We start from the raw sequence: 13,093 nt of genomic DNA, 5'->3' as shown, positions 1-13,093 counted from the left end.
TTTTTTGCAATAGCAGTGCTCCATGTTTTCAAATATCAGTTTCATTTCACCTGTATTTAAAGTATGTAATATTATAGCATGTATAGACTTTGAAAGTAAGTATACTGGATCATAAGCTATCCTTGTATCTAAGAAAATCGTTGTTTTATTCAGTAATCTGATAATACAAATTGGATCAAAGTACTGATACAAAAAATTGTGTATCTCAGCTTTTCCAAGTCCAACACTTCACACCATTCACCTGAATCTGCCAGCAGATGCATCATAAGTACAATATTAATATTTATCTGAAAGTTTTAAGTAATATAACCATGCAGCATCATCTAACAAGCAAAGTGAGATGCACAAAACAGTCATCACAATAAAAGGAAAGCTAGTCACCTGTAAATCACTTCATTATAATTTAATCAATACTTATTCAAATTTAATTCAGTATTATATAACTGTCTATGGAAGTGCTTTGACAATCATATTTGTTTACTTGAAGGGATTTCGATACACCAAAATTGTTCAATTTAAATATAGAACAGTACTCAACTTACTTAATATTTCCAATTTAAGTTCACTCTGTATTATACTAAACCCAGTAAATATAACTGGATGAATATCACAATGTGAAAGAGCTACATATGAAGATTTCAACTGTAATATGTTGCTCATTTACAGCTTTCAGTTCTACAATGTTGATCAACTACAAATTTAAATGTAATCCAACTGCACACAGTTAATCTGGTATAAGTTTGGGTGTACATTTTTGTAAATAATGGAGTTACTAAGTATAATTAATTTAATACATTAAGTTATTAGCACATTCCAAACTTTTTGAAATTTTGCTGTAACAGGAAAAGCATGTTTAAAAAACAAACTACTCTTCAAAAATATGGTTAAGTAAACATGTCACAATCTTTAGATAAAGTCTTCCTAACATTAAAAGTACTTCATGTTTAACAACTAACAATTTTTATTTACTGGGTTATTTATCACAGTTTTTAAGTATAAAATTTAGCTCATTTGAGTTGACATATAATAAAGTCCTAATGTTTTGTCTACTTGAAAATACCATTTCAATGTAACCTTCAAATAAACCTGTAATGACATGAAACAAGTATTTTCAACATACAGGTGGACAGTTATATGTCACACATTGAAAATGCTTCATACTGTTATTGGATCCTAATAAACTATCAAGTTTTACCAAGCCTAATAATTTAAATATTCACAAAATAAGAATTGGTTCCAGTTATCAATTGTAATTTAAATGCCAAACACTAATATTTTGTTGAATGTGATTAAATACACATGAAATAGTCTTAAGACTCTATGATGCCCAAAGTGATTCAAGTTCTCTCCCTCTCACCTAACATGGATTCCAAGTTCTGTTCTGAAGTTACATTCATAGTCTACCATAGCTTTGTGTAATTTTGAAAATTTTAAAAATAAATTCAATATAAAATTTGAATAGGTGAAAGTAATAGCATTAACTATGTCATCATTGTTAGGCCTAAGCTCGTTTCAGAATTTCTGAAGCTAATATCCTGTACATAAATCACAAATTTTAAGAAATCTAATAAATGTCATTTGGTGAATCTATGTAGTTCAAGCCTAGTGCTTGATATATCTACATATACAAAAAACAAAAACAATGTATGTAATAAAAATAGATCAAATGTTATCACTAAAAGAAATGTAATAAATCTTATAACTTCTTAAACATTTTTAGGATTTATGATGTAATAGACATTATAATTTCTGAATTCAGTTTCAAAAATGGATTTGTGATTTCCAAGACTTACTTTTGTACAGACTCTCAGTGCATTGTTCATGAAAAAGAAGATTAGAATGGAAGTTTTTTCTTGATAACCTAAACTGTTTATTTCAGTACCAACATATTTCATTTTTCATAACAAAAATTATTTTATCCTTCCCATTACATTGTTTATTTAATAGAAATATTTGTTAATTCAATCTAAGCAAGCTCAATTTTCAAATCCATTAAGAAACCTAGATTGTAAGTTTTTAGAATTATATAACATACATAAAATATTATACAAAACATATTTTAAATGTTTTTAAAAAACAACATTTTTAAGCACCAGTATTTTCTGTTGTGAATAGGTGATAGTAGAGTATGCTTTACTTTAAATTGTTTTTAACATATAATGCACAAAGTATCCTATAACATGTTTTCAGTGATGAAAAACATATGTATAATAGAATTTTTTTCAAAAAATGTTCACTAGGACCTTGAATTTTTTACCACTACACATCAGGATAACTGAGAAACAAAGCTAATACTAAATCAAATCAAACCATAGGTTCAGGTTTTCTGAACAATTAAGTTTCTTCATACAACATAATACACTTTAATAAAAATGTATAAAATTGAGGAAAACATAATACACATTTTGAAGTTGTTTGTCAAGTACCTGCAGCTTGATAAACAAGACTAAGTATGAAGACTAAAATACATAGAAATACTAACTATACAACTACTCAATGCTTTGTGGACATTCCATTCCTACTTAAACATAAAGTTGAGTTTTGTTTTCTATTCTAATTTTTAAATTACTCTTCATGAAGGTAGAACCTAATTTCCTAATATGACAATGAAAAAAATAAAACAATAGTATTCTGTCACGCTTATTACCATGAAAAGAAATTTTGAAGCTTTGCTTCACAAGGAAAATTATGTTCATAAACAAGAGTTCAAAAATATATTTTTTTCTTTTATACTGTTTGGATTACAACGACTGTAAATTCCATGATGACAAATGAAACTTCTAGTTACAGCTGATTCTGTAAGACACAACTGGAAGACCTCTTGTCAGCTTATTTAATGTAAAAAAAAGCAAAAAACTATTTTCCAAACACACTTGAAAAAATCATATTTATAGAAACCATGAAAAATATTATACTTTCTTTTTTCATTATTAAAAATATATTTCTTTGCAAAATTTGATGAACATTTTGTATTCTACATTCTTTAAACCATTATAAAGAAACAGATCATACAAATAAATGATGATACCAGATGTAGACCTAATTCGAGCAACAGCAATTTGCCTGGGTGAATTTATTTAAGATTAATTATTATTATTCCAGAAAAAATTCACAAAAATATAGTTATAATTCATAGATCGCAGGTAACACATTATTTCTTTCTTTTTTCTTTTTTTTTGCTGGATGTCAGTGATTAAGAAGCTCAACATAATTAGCTGGAAACAATCCAAGTACACCTCGGCATTCTCCTCTCCACCAGCCCTCGTCAATCTGAAAGATACATTTAACATTTGATAACTAAAACACACTAATGACAATTCAACACAACTCATAAATGCTAAACATGCAGTCTTCTTTCATAACCATGGCTTAATACTTAATGAAATCATTATTCCACAATTCTCTTGAATCAGCAATAACGTATCAGTAGTTTCTTATATAAATAATCATGAAATGAGATACATCCCACTGCAGTTCATTGACCAATTAGAAAACTTATTATATGCTGCATAAATGTGTAGAATTTGTCTTGTGGTTTGATACTGAAATTACTGTCAACAGCATTTAAAAAAAAATGATTTCTTAACAAAATGTGCACTACATATTCTGAATAAAATTGTATTAAATTGTATCAATGAGAAATTGAACTCTATCTATTTCTATAATTTTCACTTCAAAAACATTAGGATTAATACTGCATTATTTGATAACATTTATTTACTATAATTCACAAAGAAAAACTGTTCAAACATTCAATTCTTAGTCTGTAATCTATAGTTTATGTACACAGATACTAGCTACAACTTCTGTAGGGATCAAAAACAGGAATCTAACAAAGTTTTTAAAGACTTAGGAACAAAACACAGACCTAGTTATTTTATGGTTTCTTTTATACAGGGTGTTCAGAAAGTCACTGTGAACTTATATATTTATTAACAGACAAAACTGCACAGTGACTTTCCGAACACCCTGTATTTTATTTTGCAACTGATAATATTTTCATGTTAATTCATATTTGTTTAAAAATTACACAACGTTTATTCTACAACAAGAATTAAGATAAGCCTAGATTTAGAGGGTACAGTAGGTGATGTCAAGATATTTTGATAATTCAAACCCTTGTTTATTGAATACTATTGTTCAATTATTTTACTCAAATAAAGGACTTGAACAACAAAATGAAACATTTAATAAAATTATAAATGAAAAAAAACACAGTATCACCCAAAAAAAATCTTTAATACAGATGTTTGAGAATTTCCTCAAATTCAAGCATAAGCATTAAAATTGCAAAACAAAACTTAGGTTGTAATATTCCAACCATAATAAATAGTATTAGCTATTGAGCAATATTTTTTATTCAACTGAAAGTTTAGAAAGAACAGGTTTAAATTAAGTATAATGGAATGTATGGTAAAACATGGCATACTTGTCCAGCTCTCTCAATACAAACTTGATCAATTTGACCCACCATGTGACCTCTTTGTACTCAGTCTTTATAGATTCAAGACTTCTAACTTTCAATACACTGTGTATATCTTCACAAAAGTTTAGGAATCTTTCAGTATGCAATAAGTCTTTCACACACACAACCATATTTTTTGTGAAATATTTTTAATAAATAGTACTTTTATTGAATTATATTACTCGTGACCTGCTCGCATGCATGCCTTGTGAAACATTTTTATTGTATTACGTATTTTACCTTAACTGAAACCTAAAAAGTTCCCTATTTTTGTGCTTTAGCTACTTTTATAACAATAAATAAAAAATAAACAAGAAAAACTAGAAGTACTTGCACTTTTCTTCTTTATTTTGCTGTTGGCTATCGATGACACTTAACACTACTTTTTTAAACTAATGATAGTAATAAAATAATTTTCAATTAAATAATACATCAAAATAGAAAACAGTACCAAGCAAAAAGCAGATAATTTCCTCCACCTATCACAATTTTTCTGGCTTACTAACTAGAAAGACAAGAGCTGGTACAAATTCATCCAAGTTAGTCTTTATTTTTCCCATGGGAATAAAGCTTCTACTATGAGAAATTGGCAATTTTTTGTTCAGAACGCAACATAACATATCATGTGATAGATGAAAATGCTGGCTTTCTATTGGTTGAGTTTACAATTTTTAAAATATCTTAAAGCCAGTTGTAGCTTTTCCTCATGCCTGAGAATAAGTTTAAGCCAGTCATTATCGGGGGGTTTAAAGTTTGTTCTGTCATTTAAAGTGTCTTCAATTTTGGAGACATAATAAGAGCTGTTTAAATTTATAACACCTGTACCTCTATCTAGCCAGTTAACAATGACATTTTAGTTACTGGCAAGTTCTCTTTAAGGCAAAAAACTTAACTTGTGTGATACCAGAGGGGTATTTTAAAAATAAGTTACAGAAGGATGACCAATGCTACTTTTTAAAAATTTAGGTTTGATAAAGCATGCTATATTTGGTGCTACTATCTTTGTTAAAACTAGCAAATGATTAGAGTTCTGTAAATACATTCATATGAAAAAATGTAATCTGAGAAACTAAGTTTATGGACAAAAATAGTAGACAAAAATTTTGGTTTTGTTTTGTTTTGAATTTCATGCAAACCTACTCGAGGGCTATCTACACTAGCTGTTCCTCAATTTAGCAGTGTAAGACTAGAGGGAAGGCAGCTAGTCATCACCACCACCCACCACCAACTGTTGGGCTACTCTTTTACCAACAAATAGTGGGATTGATCATCATATTATAATGCCCCCATGGCTGAAAGGGCAAGCATGTTTAGTGTGTGATATATTTTGGAATTAACTTCATTTTCCATCTGAAGAAATTATATTTTTCAAATACAACATTCTCTAAAAATCATGAAATCTCGCTTAATAAGCATCACTATTACTCTTTTATCTAATATGTTTTTCATTATTTAAAATTAACAGTGACTGCTACTACAATTGTCAAAGTAAAATATCAAAAAAATTATTACCAATCACATTGAAACTACTGCATACATCAAATAGGTCTTCTTAATCAACATTAAAAAAAGGAAATGAAATCCCAGAATGAAAATTTTTTTTTCATGTTTTTTTACACTCAAAAGTTTGGAAATTTCATATCCTAAAATATGATACAACTAAATAAAATTATAGTTTTAAATTGAAAAAGAAAAATAAACAAGGAAATTGTTGGCACACTTAAAGTGTTTGTTCTTTATCTCATCTCGTTTTTTCATCAGAACAGATTAAATTCATGTGTGGGCATTGTATCTCACTTGTATAAAAATAATACAACTTCACAAATAAATAGTGAACAAAAAAATTATTTTCCTCTTTCCTGTTGTTCCCGTTTTGACTTTTGAATATCAGAATAAACTTACAGATTCATCCACAACTAGTATACAAGATGGTAATATAACCTACATTTCAAAACAAAATTTTTAGGAAGTACCCTTCAATTATCCTTAAAGTCTTGAAGGTAATCTTAGAAGTATTACTATGTTTTCTTTTAAACCGATGTATCGTGAATTTCAAAATCAAAAACTCACCATTTCTATGTTTGTGATGATATCATCTGGGTCAAATGATATTTCATCAATATCAGCTATAAAAAACACAATAATTGGTTAAAATAAAACACTAACAAAACATTATCATCTACATAATTCATAACAAATAACACAGGAATACTACCACAACTAACATAATAACTGCTGAGAAAACCATTAAAAAATATTAGATATATGAAAATGTAAATACTTTTATAAAAATGAAATACTTAACTGAAAGTTTCAGTGTAATATTAGGTACAGTAATAACACCATATAATTATAAGATCATGCATTAATTACTTTTACTTCTTTTAGAATTACACAATACAAGTAGCAGTAGAAAGCTGTTCTGGATGTAACTTTTAAAGAATTAACATGATACAACATGTTTTAAACCTTCTGAAGTTTGAATATTCTGTAAATTGATGTCTTCACAGTTCTACATTACATAAAACCTGTTACAGGTAGAAAATACCTAGTTTTTAATCTTTCCTCAAATTGCAAAAGGAAAACCATAAATATCACAAATAAACTCGGTAATACAAACCAGCTTGATAGTCATACAATGCAACTGCAGTAATTCCTGATCCAGCAGGCACTTCAAAACTCTGTTGAATCTCCTCCACAGGCTGAAGTGTTTCATAGTGCACTGAAGAAAACAAACATTCCAAACTGTTAAACCTTTGATTAAACACTACTTCTATCTGGTGTAACAGTCTAGTTTTGGTACTTCATTTTACAATTATGAGCAAAATAAGCAGTCATAATAAAGATGCCTAACTTTCCAAAGTAAATTATCATACATCACACAGTTGTTACAGATACATTTCAACGTCACACAGTTGTTACAGATACATTTCAACGTCACACAGTTGTTACAGATACATTTCAACGTCACACAGTTGTTACAGATACATTTCAACGTCACACAGTTGTTACAGATACATTTTTACGTCACACAGTTGTTACAGATACATTTTAACGTCACACAGTTGTTACAGATACATTTTAACGTCACACAGTTGTTACAGATACATTTTAATGTTATGCAGTTGTTATAGATACATTTTAATTATTTGTACATATTTTTTGAGTTTCAACATAGAACAACTTCCCAATTTATTTACTGTTTGTGATTTTACTCGTGTTTTTTGTTTTTGTTTCATAACCAAGTGTGAAACTGTTCGCACAACACAAAGTTACCAGAGGATATATTTATAGATACATTTCAGAGTAAGCAAGTTCCTATTCAGATTTATGGTATCCCTTAATATCAAGTCTATAAAAGTACTGAAATGATAATAAGAGTAGTAATGTTTTTGATATATCTTGGAATATATACTTCAAATTATTCAGTTCCTCTGGTAGCTTTGTGTTGTGTGAACAGTTTCACACTTGGTAATGAAACAAAAACAAAAAACAAGAGTAAAATCACAAACAATAAATAAATTGGGAAGTTGTTCCATGTTGAAACTCAAAAAATATGTACAAATAATACGTATGTGTAAATAAAATTGTATTCCCAAGGTTCCCAACCAGATGTGTATATAACAGAATAGAGTATCAAGATACACTGATACAAATTCAGGAATACAATAGATAGATACCTTAATGACCCATTATACCATGAAGGATGATTTTCATAATAATGGATAAAATACAAAAATGACAACAAGAAAAGGAAATTATCTAGTTAACAGAAAACACTCTTAGCTTGTGCAGCATAATTTATCTTTTCTACAAAATTCACATGGTTACTCAGAATTAATCAGTAGGGTCTTGACAACCAGTCATATAATTTTAGTTAAGTGTCAGTCAAAACAAATGTATTCCAATCAGGAGACAAATTCAAATCTATCACCCACAATTCTCCTGAAAATAATTGCATGTTAATAATTGAAACACAAGGGTTAATTAAGTACAAAACCAACAGTACTAATCATGATAATGACAAAAACTGTTTGTTTATAATTTAAACTATGATTTTTATATAGTTTTACTTCCTCAAGTACCTAAGATTTTAAGCATTATATTGTAGTTACAGGATGAATATTACATAGAATGGTGCAAACATGTAAGATCTTCTTCCTGAGGATCTGATGAGATATTATATATCAATCAGGAGAAAGAAAATATATCACTGATAAATTACCATTTTTCCCAAAGTCCATGAATAAATATTAAATACAAAGCAAGAGAGTTAAAATGCACACATGATGATTTACCTTCTTCCTGAAGTTCCTGACTAGTTTTTGACTCATCTTCAAACTGACTGGGTGGCTGAAGTTCCTCAGTTATGACTGATGGCTGGACTGGTTCTTGAGGTTCCTCTGTCACATGTCGCATGACCAGACTCTGGAAAGGAAAAACAAACTGCATATGTAATGATACTAGTATTATAACACAATTTACAAGCTAAATTAATTAGTACATGCCAATAAGGGAAAAAATAATGAAGTTCCATCCTTCACAAAAAGTAAATGAAGCCATGGTCTGCTCTCCTGACCCACATCTAACATAGCTTAACTCAAAAATATACCTTTTCACATTAACTACATGTTTAAACCTTTCATAACATATGATTACACTAATGCTAACAAAAAATAATAAATAGCAAAGTTAAACATATCTGATAACAATAACAATGACAAAATTATTGAACAAAAACTAAAGTAATTATTTGCAGAAATTTGAAACTATGAGTACATAAATTAAATTTGAAGATTAACTGACAGTTCCATTAATCTTCTTAGAATTAAATAAAACAAAAACATCACGCAAAACTTGAACTTCTGTAAATTATCATGTAGAAATATAATAGCACAATTATTTTAAGAAAACATGGAGAAAAAAAACAAAACATGGATAATCAAGGCATTAGTATAGCTCCAATTTCCCGGTACAAAGAGTAGTAAAATTAGGTTAGGCACATCTGGCTTGTAGATCTGAAAATATTTGTTGAAATCTCAATTAAAAGAAGTTTACATACAAAAGAAACTTGCAGTCTAAAAGATGAACTTTAGTTTTTAAAAGTGAAAAACATAACTGAATAAAACCATTCTTTTAAATTCAAAGCATTCTTTTAAGAAATGTAAACTTCTGTATCTACCAGCTCCACCCTTACATACATGACACACAAAATTTTTCATGTTCATATTCTATGGGTTGCATGGAGTAAATACGAAAAGAAAGTTAAACTGTCTTATTAAAAAGTTGTGTATGCAAGTTCAACTAATGGGAATATTTAATCCAATGTGAAAATTCAGAAATAATTATTTTTTTAATGATGAGACTGCACTCTTTAAATATATATCGTCATCAACTAACTTTCAACACCATATCCAGAAGCACTACAATAAATAAAACAAAAACAATAGCAATTTTCATTCAATACCACAGTTGTAGTGCTTAGCTGAAATGCAGTTTTCTAGCATATTTCATTTACTTTGCATAATACCTTATAGCCTTCCATCAATTCTCATCCTCATACCATTTTAGTTTTTGTTTTTTTAAATCACAAATGACAGACTCAACTTTAGTGCAATTTCAATGTATAAGTATATTTAAAGAATTGCACATTACATTCTTAACATGGGCATAAGAATGCGGTTAAACTTCCCACAGAAGCTTTAATGAGCATCTCATAAGTAATCATGACTCTATGATTACTGGCACACTTTTTAAATTCTTTTTTGCACAGCACAAAATGTTTATGTTACGTTAAAAATTTAATTAAAGTACTTTACTTTCAAAGTAGTTTAGTGAACTTAACATTATCAAGTATGTTATAATTCAAAGTTTTATATTCTCCAGATTATTGTTCCTTTATTTTGAAAGAAACATCTGAAACAAACAATTAAAACTTCAGTTTGTTATATTATGTCTGTGCAGTTGAAAAATCTTACATGTGGTAGCTTATATGTCTTTACAGTTCACCCTTGACACCTCTATAACAGGTCAGATGACCTTCTAAACATAGAAGTTAAAATTCCAAATATTACTTTTATGTCACAACATGACTAGAATTCCAAGAAAACATTTATGTCAACCAATCCTGCTAGACACCAAGCTCACATTCTAAAGTAATATGCAGCTAAGCAACAGTCTTTAGTACCCTTGAATGGGATTATTATAACCAATAGAAAGAGTAGATATAACAATCTCTGCAGAATAGGAGCAAGTAAGTAACAGAATATTTTTCAAATGACAAGCAAATTCCATTTTATACCTGTTGTGGAGATCAGTGTTCCTACCTCTTTGATATTTGTTCTTGACTTGTACATATTAGTATGATACAGTTAAGTTGTATTTAGGTTTTACTTTTCATACTTGTTAGCTGTGTATTATGTTTTAAAATTCATAATTAAAAGGGCTACTGATTACTTAAGTTTTTCTACTTGTCACTTCACTGGTCATGCACAGTGAAAAGTGGCAAGAGCAAACACCATGCCATATATTAAGTACTAAAGCAGACCTTCTGCAGATCATATTGTTGTATCTCCACAAAAAAAAAAATTTGCAAATAGCTACATTCAATAAATTACTAAAAACAGTATAAAAAATAAAAATTAAACATTTTATTTTTGAAACCATATACTTTTAGTAAACTTTTGTCCTATTTCATCAACTAGTTTTATTTTTGGAAAGAAATATAGCTGTAATAACATTAGGTCATGCAGATTGCATGTCAGTTGTCATAGACTTAAGCTTTAATGTAGGTTTCACTTAGGAAACTCAGATGGAGTTTAAATTTACATATACTTCAAAGTGGCTCCTGTTTGTCGGCCTGATAATATTTTCCATCATCCCGACTTCCAATGACTATGATGCTTTCAGGAATTCTTTGTTATGTGCCAGAGGGTTTGAGACACCTTACATTATTTATTTTATAATTCTTAGGAGTCTAACAGTGATTTAAATCCCCTCCCTTGTCTCACTACCATGAAATGAAATAAATAACCATCATCCTACAACCATAAAGCCAACAAAATAAAGTCACGCCTAGCTTGGGTGAGGTGGCAGATTTAAGGTTGTGTGGACCCAAGTACTAACAACTTTTGTGGGCCCTACATCCCATGTAATTTTACACAGAATAAAATTATCAATGGGCCCCTATTAAGACCATGGGCACTGGGACTGAGCCACATCTAGCTCCTACCTAAATAAACTACTACTTGGGTACATCTGCTGATAGATTTAATATAAAAACATACTTGAGGAATGACAGATTGAGCTCCTGCTGGAATGTAGGGACCTTTAGGTGTTTCTTCTTCAAATGAAGATAAAGCTTTTTCTTGTGGTTGATCCTCTATTTCTTCTGGCATGTTTCTTCTTTCTTCAGCTAATTTTTTTTGTCTTTCCTACAAGAAATTCAATTTTTGAAATGCCAACTATAAGATAAACATTGCATTACTTGAATTTATTATTAATTCTAACCTGAAACGTTTTTCACAAACTCAACGCAAAGTTCAAAAAAAGATGGGTACTTCATAAAAAATTCCAGTCCTGCAATCTCTACTTTGTATAGGACTCCAAAAAAATAGCATCCAAAAACTTACAACACAAAATTTACATTGCCATAATATCATGGGAATTTAATGCATGCATACCATTCAACTTTATAAAAATTAGTATTAATCTAAATAGTTCACAATGTCTGTACAATTAGCCTTGTGGCAAGTAATGACAAATGCAACAGTACTTGTTAGTATTTCCAAGAACAACTATCATAAACTTGCCTCTTCTGCCTTTTTAGCTTCTTCTCTTTCTTGTTGTTCCCTTGCCAACCTTCTTGCTCTTTCTCCTTCTGCTCGCTTATTTGCTTCTTCTTTTTCAGCTTGTGCAAGATTTTCAAACTTAGCTCTGAGGCCAGTGGCTTTCTGGGGAACTGCAAGATAAAAATACATTACGTATACACACACACACTTTCTATACAGTGTAACTACAAACATAATAACAAAATTAAAAAGGGAAAACAATTATGTATTTCACCTTATACCCATATCATGCTTGAATATACTAACAAATAATAATTGTGAATTTAAAAAAAAAAAAAAACTCCACTACATTGCTAGACCACCAACTATGCAGCAAAATGTATGAACTATGTAAACTATTTATGAAGGTATGAACTCAAAGTCACTGATGTACCGCTCAGGCTTTATAATAGTTTATTGCTTTAAACTTGTATTTACGATCTCGGCTTTCCACTAGAACAACAATTACACAGTTTACTTGTTACAAATGTGGAAACCATGTACTTCTCAGAATTGTGAGTTGCACACGTATTGATCAGGTGAAATTAAAAGCTTAAGGTGTTTAATACAGGTGACACTAGTTATAGTACAAAACATTTTAAAATTTTATAATTAGTGATATATGAGGAAGAATTCAAAAGTTTCATTTACTTCAGTGGCTGAGGGATTTTGTTCTTTGAGCTTAACCTCTAATGGGGCATTAATATTTTCACTTTATGGTTACATTTCAAAAGTCATTATTTTCACTTTATAGTTACATTTTAAAACTAAATATTTTCACTTTATGGTTACATTTCAA

The 13,093-nt window shown here is 29.3% G+C and overlaps 1 protein-coding gene across 3 annotated transcripts in view; it reads right to left on the bottom strand.

The window, feature by feature from the left end:
* Positions 1–122: 122 nt before the first annotated feature.
* The window catches only part of LOC143232357 (uncharacterized), a 39,175-nt gene continuing 26,204 nt past the window's right edge, over positions 123–13,093 (bottom strand). For all 3 annotated transcript variants that reach the window (XM_076467682.1, XM_076467681.1, XM_076467683.1), the window contains exons 10-15: positions 12,277–12,425; positions 11,752–11,898; positions 8,764–8,893; positions 7,086–7,187; positions 6,536–6,591; positions 123–3,270 (exon numbers count right to left, since the gene is read on the bottom strand). In XM_076467682.1, coding sequence (XP_076323797.1) covers positions 3,187–3,270; positions 6,536–6,591; positions 7,086–7,187; positions 8,764–8,893; positions 11,752–11,898; positions 12,277–12,425 — 668 coding nt within the window. In that variant the 3' untranslated portion in view covers positions 123–3,186. The remainder of the gene's footprint in view (positions 3,271–6,535; positions 6,592–7,085; positions 7,188–8,763; positions 8,894–11,751; positions 11,899–12,276; positions 12,426–13,093) is intronic.

This window comes from Tachypleus tridentatus, chromosome 11 (genome assembly GCF_004210375.1).
Source record: "Tachypleus tridentatus isolate NWPU-2018 chromosome 11, ASM421037v1, whole genome shotgun sequence".
Lineage (NCBI taxonomy): Eukaryota > Metazoa > Arthropoda > Merostomata > Xiphosura > Limulidae > Tachypleus > Tachypleus tridentatus.
The sequence above is the reverse complement of the archived record's forward strand: the minus strand, read 5'-3'. Positions and strand labels throughout refer to the sequence as shown.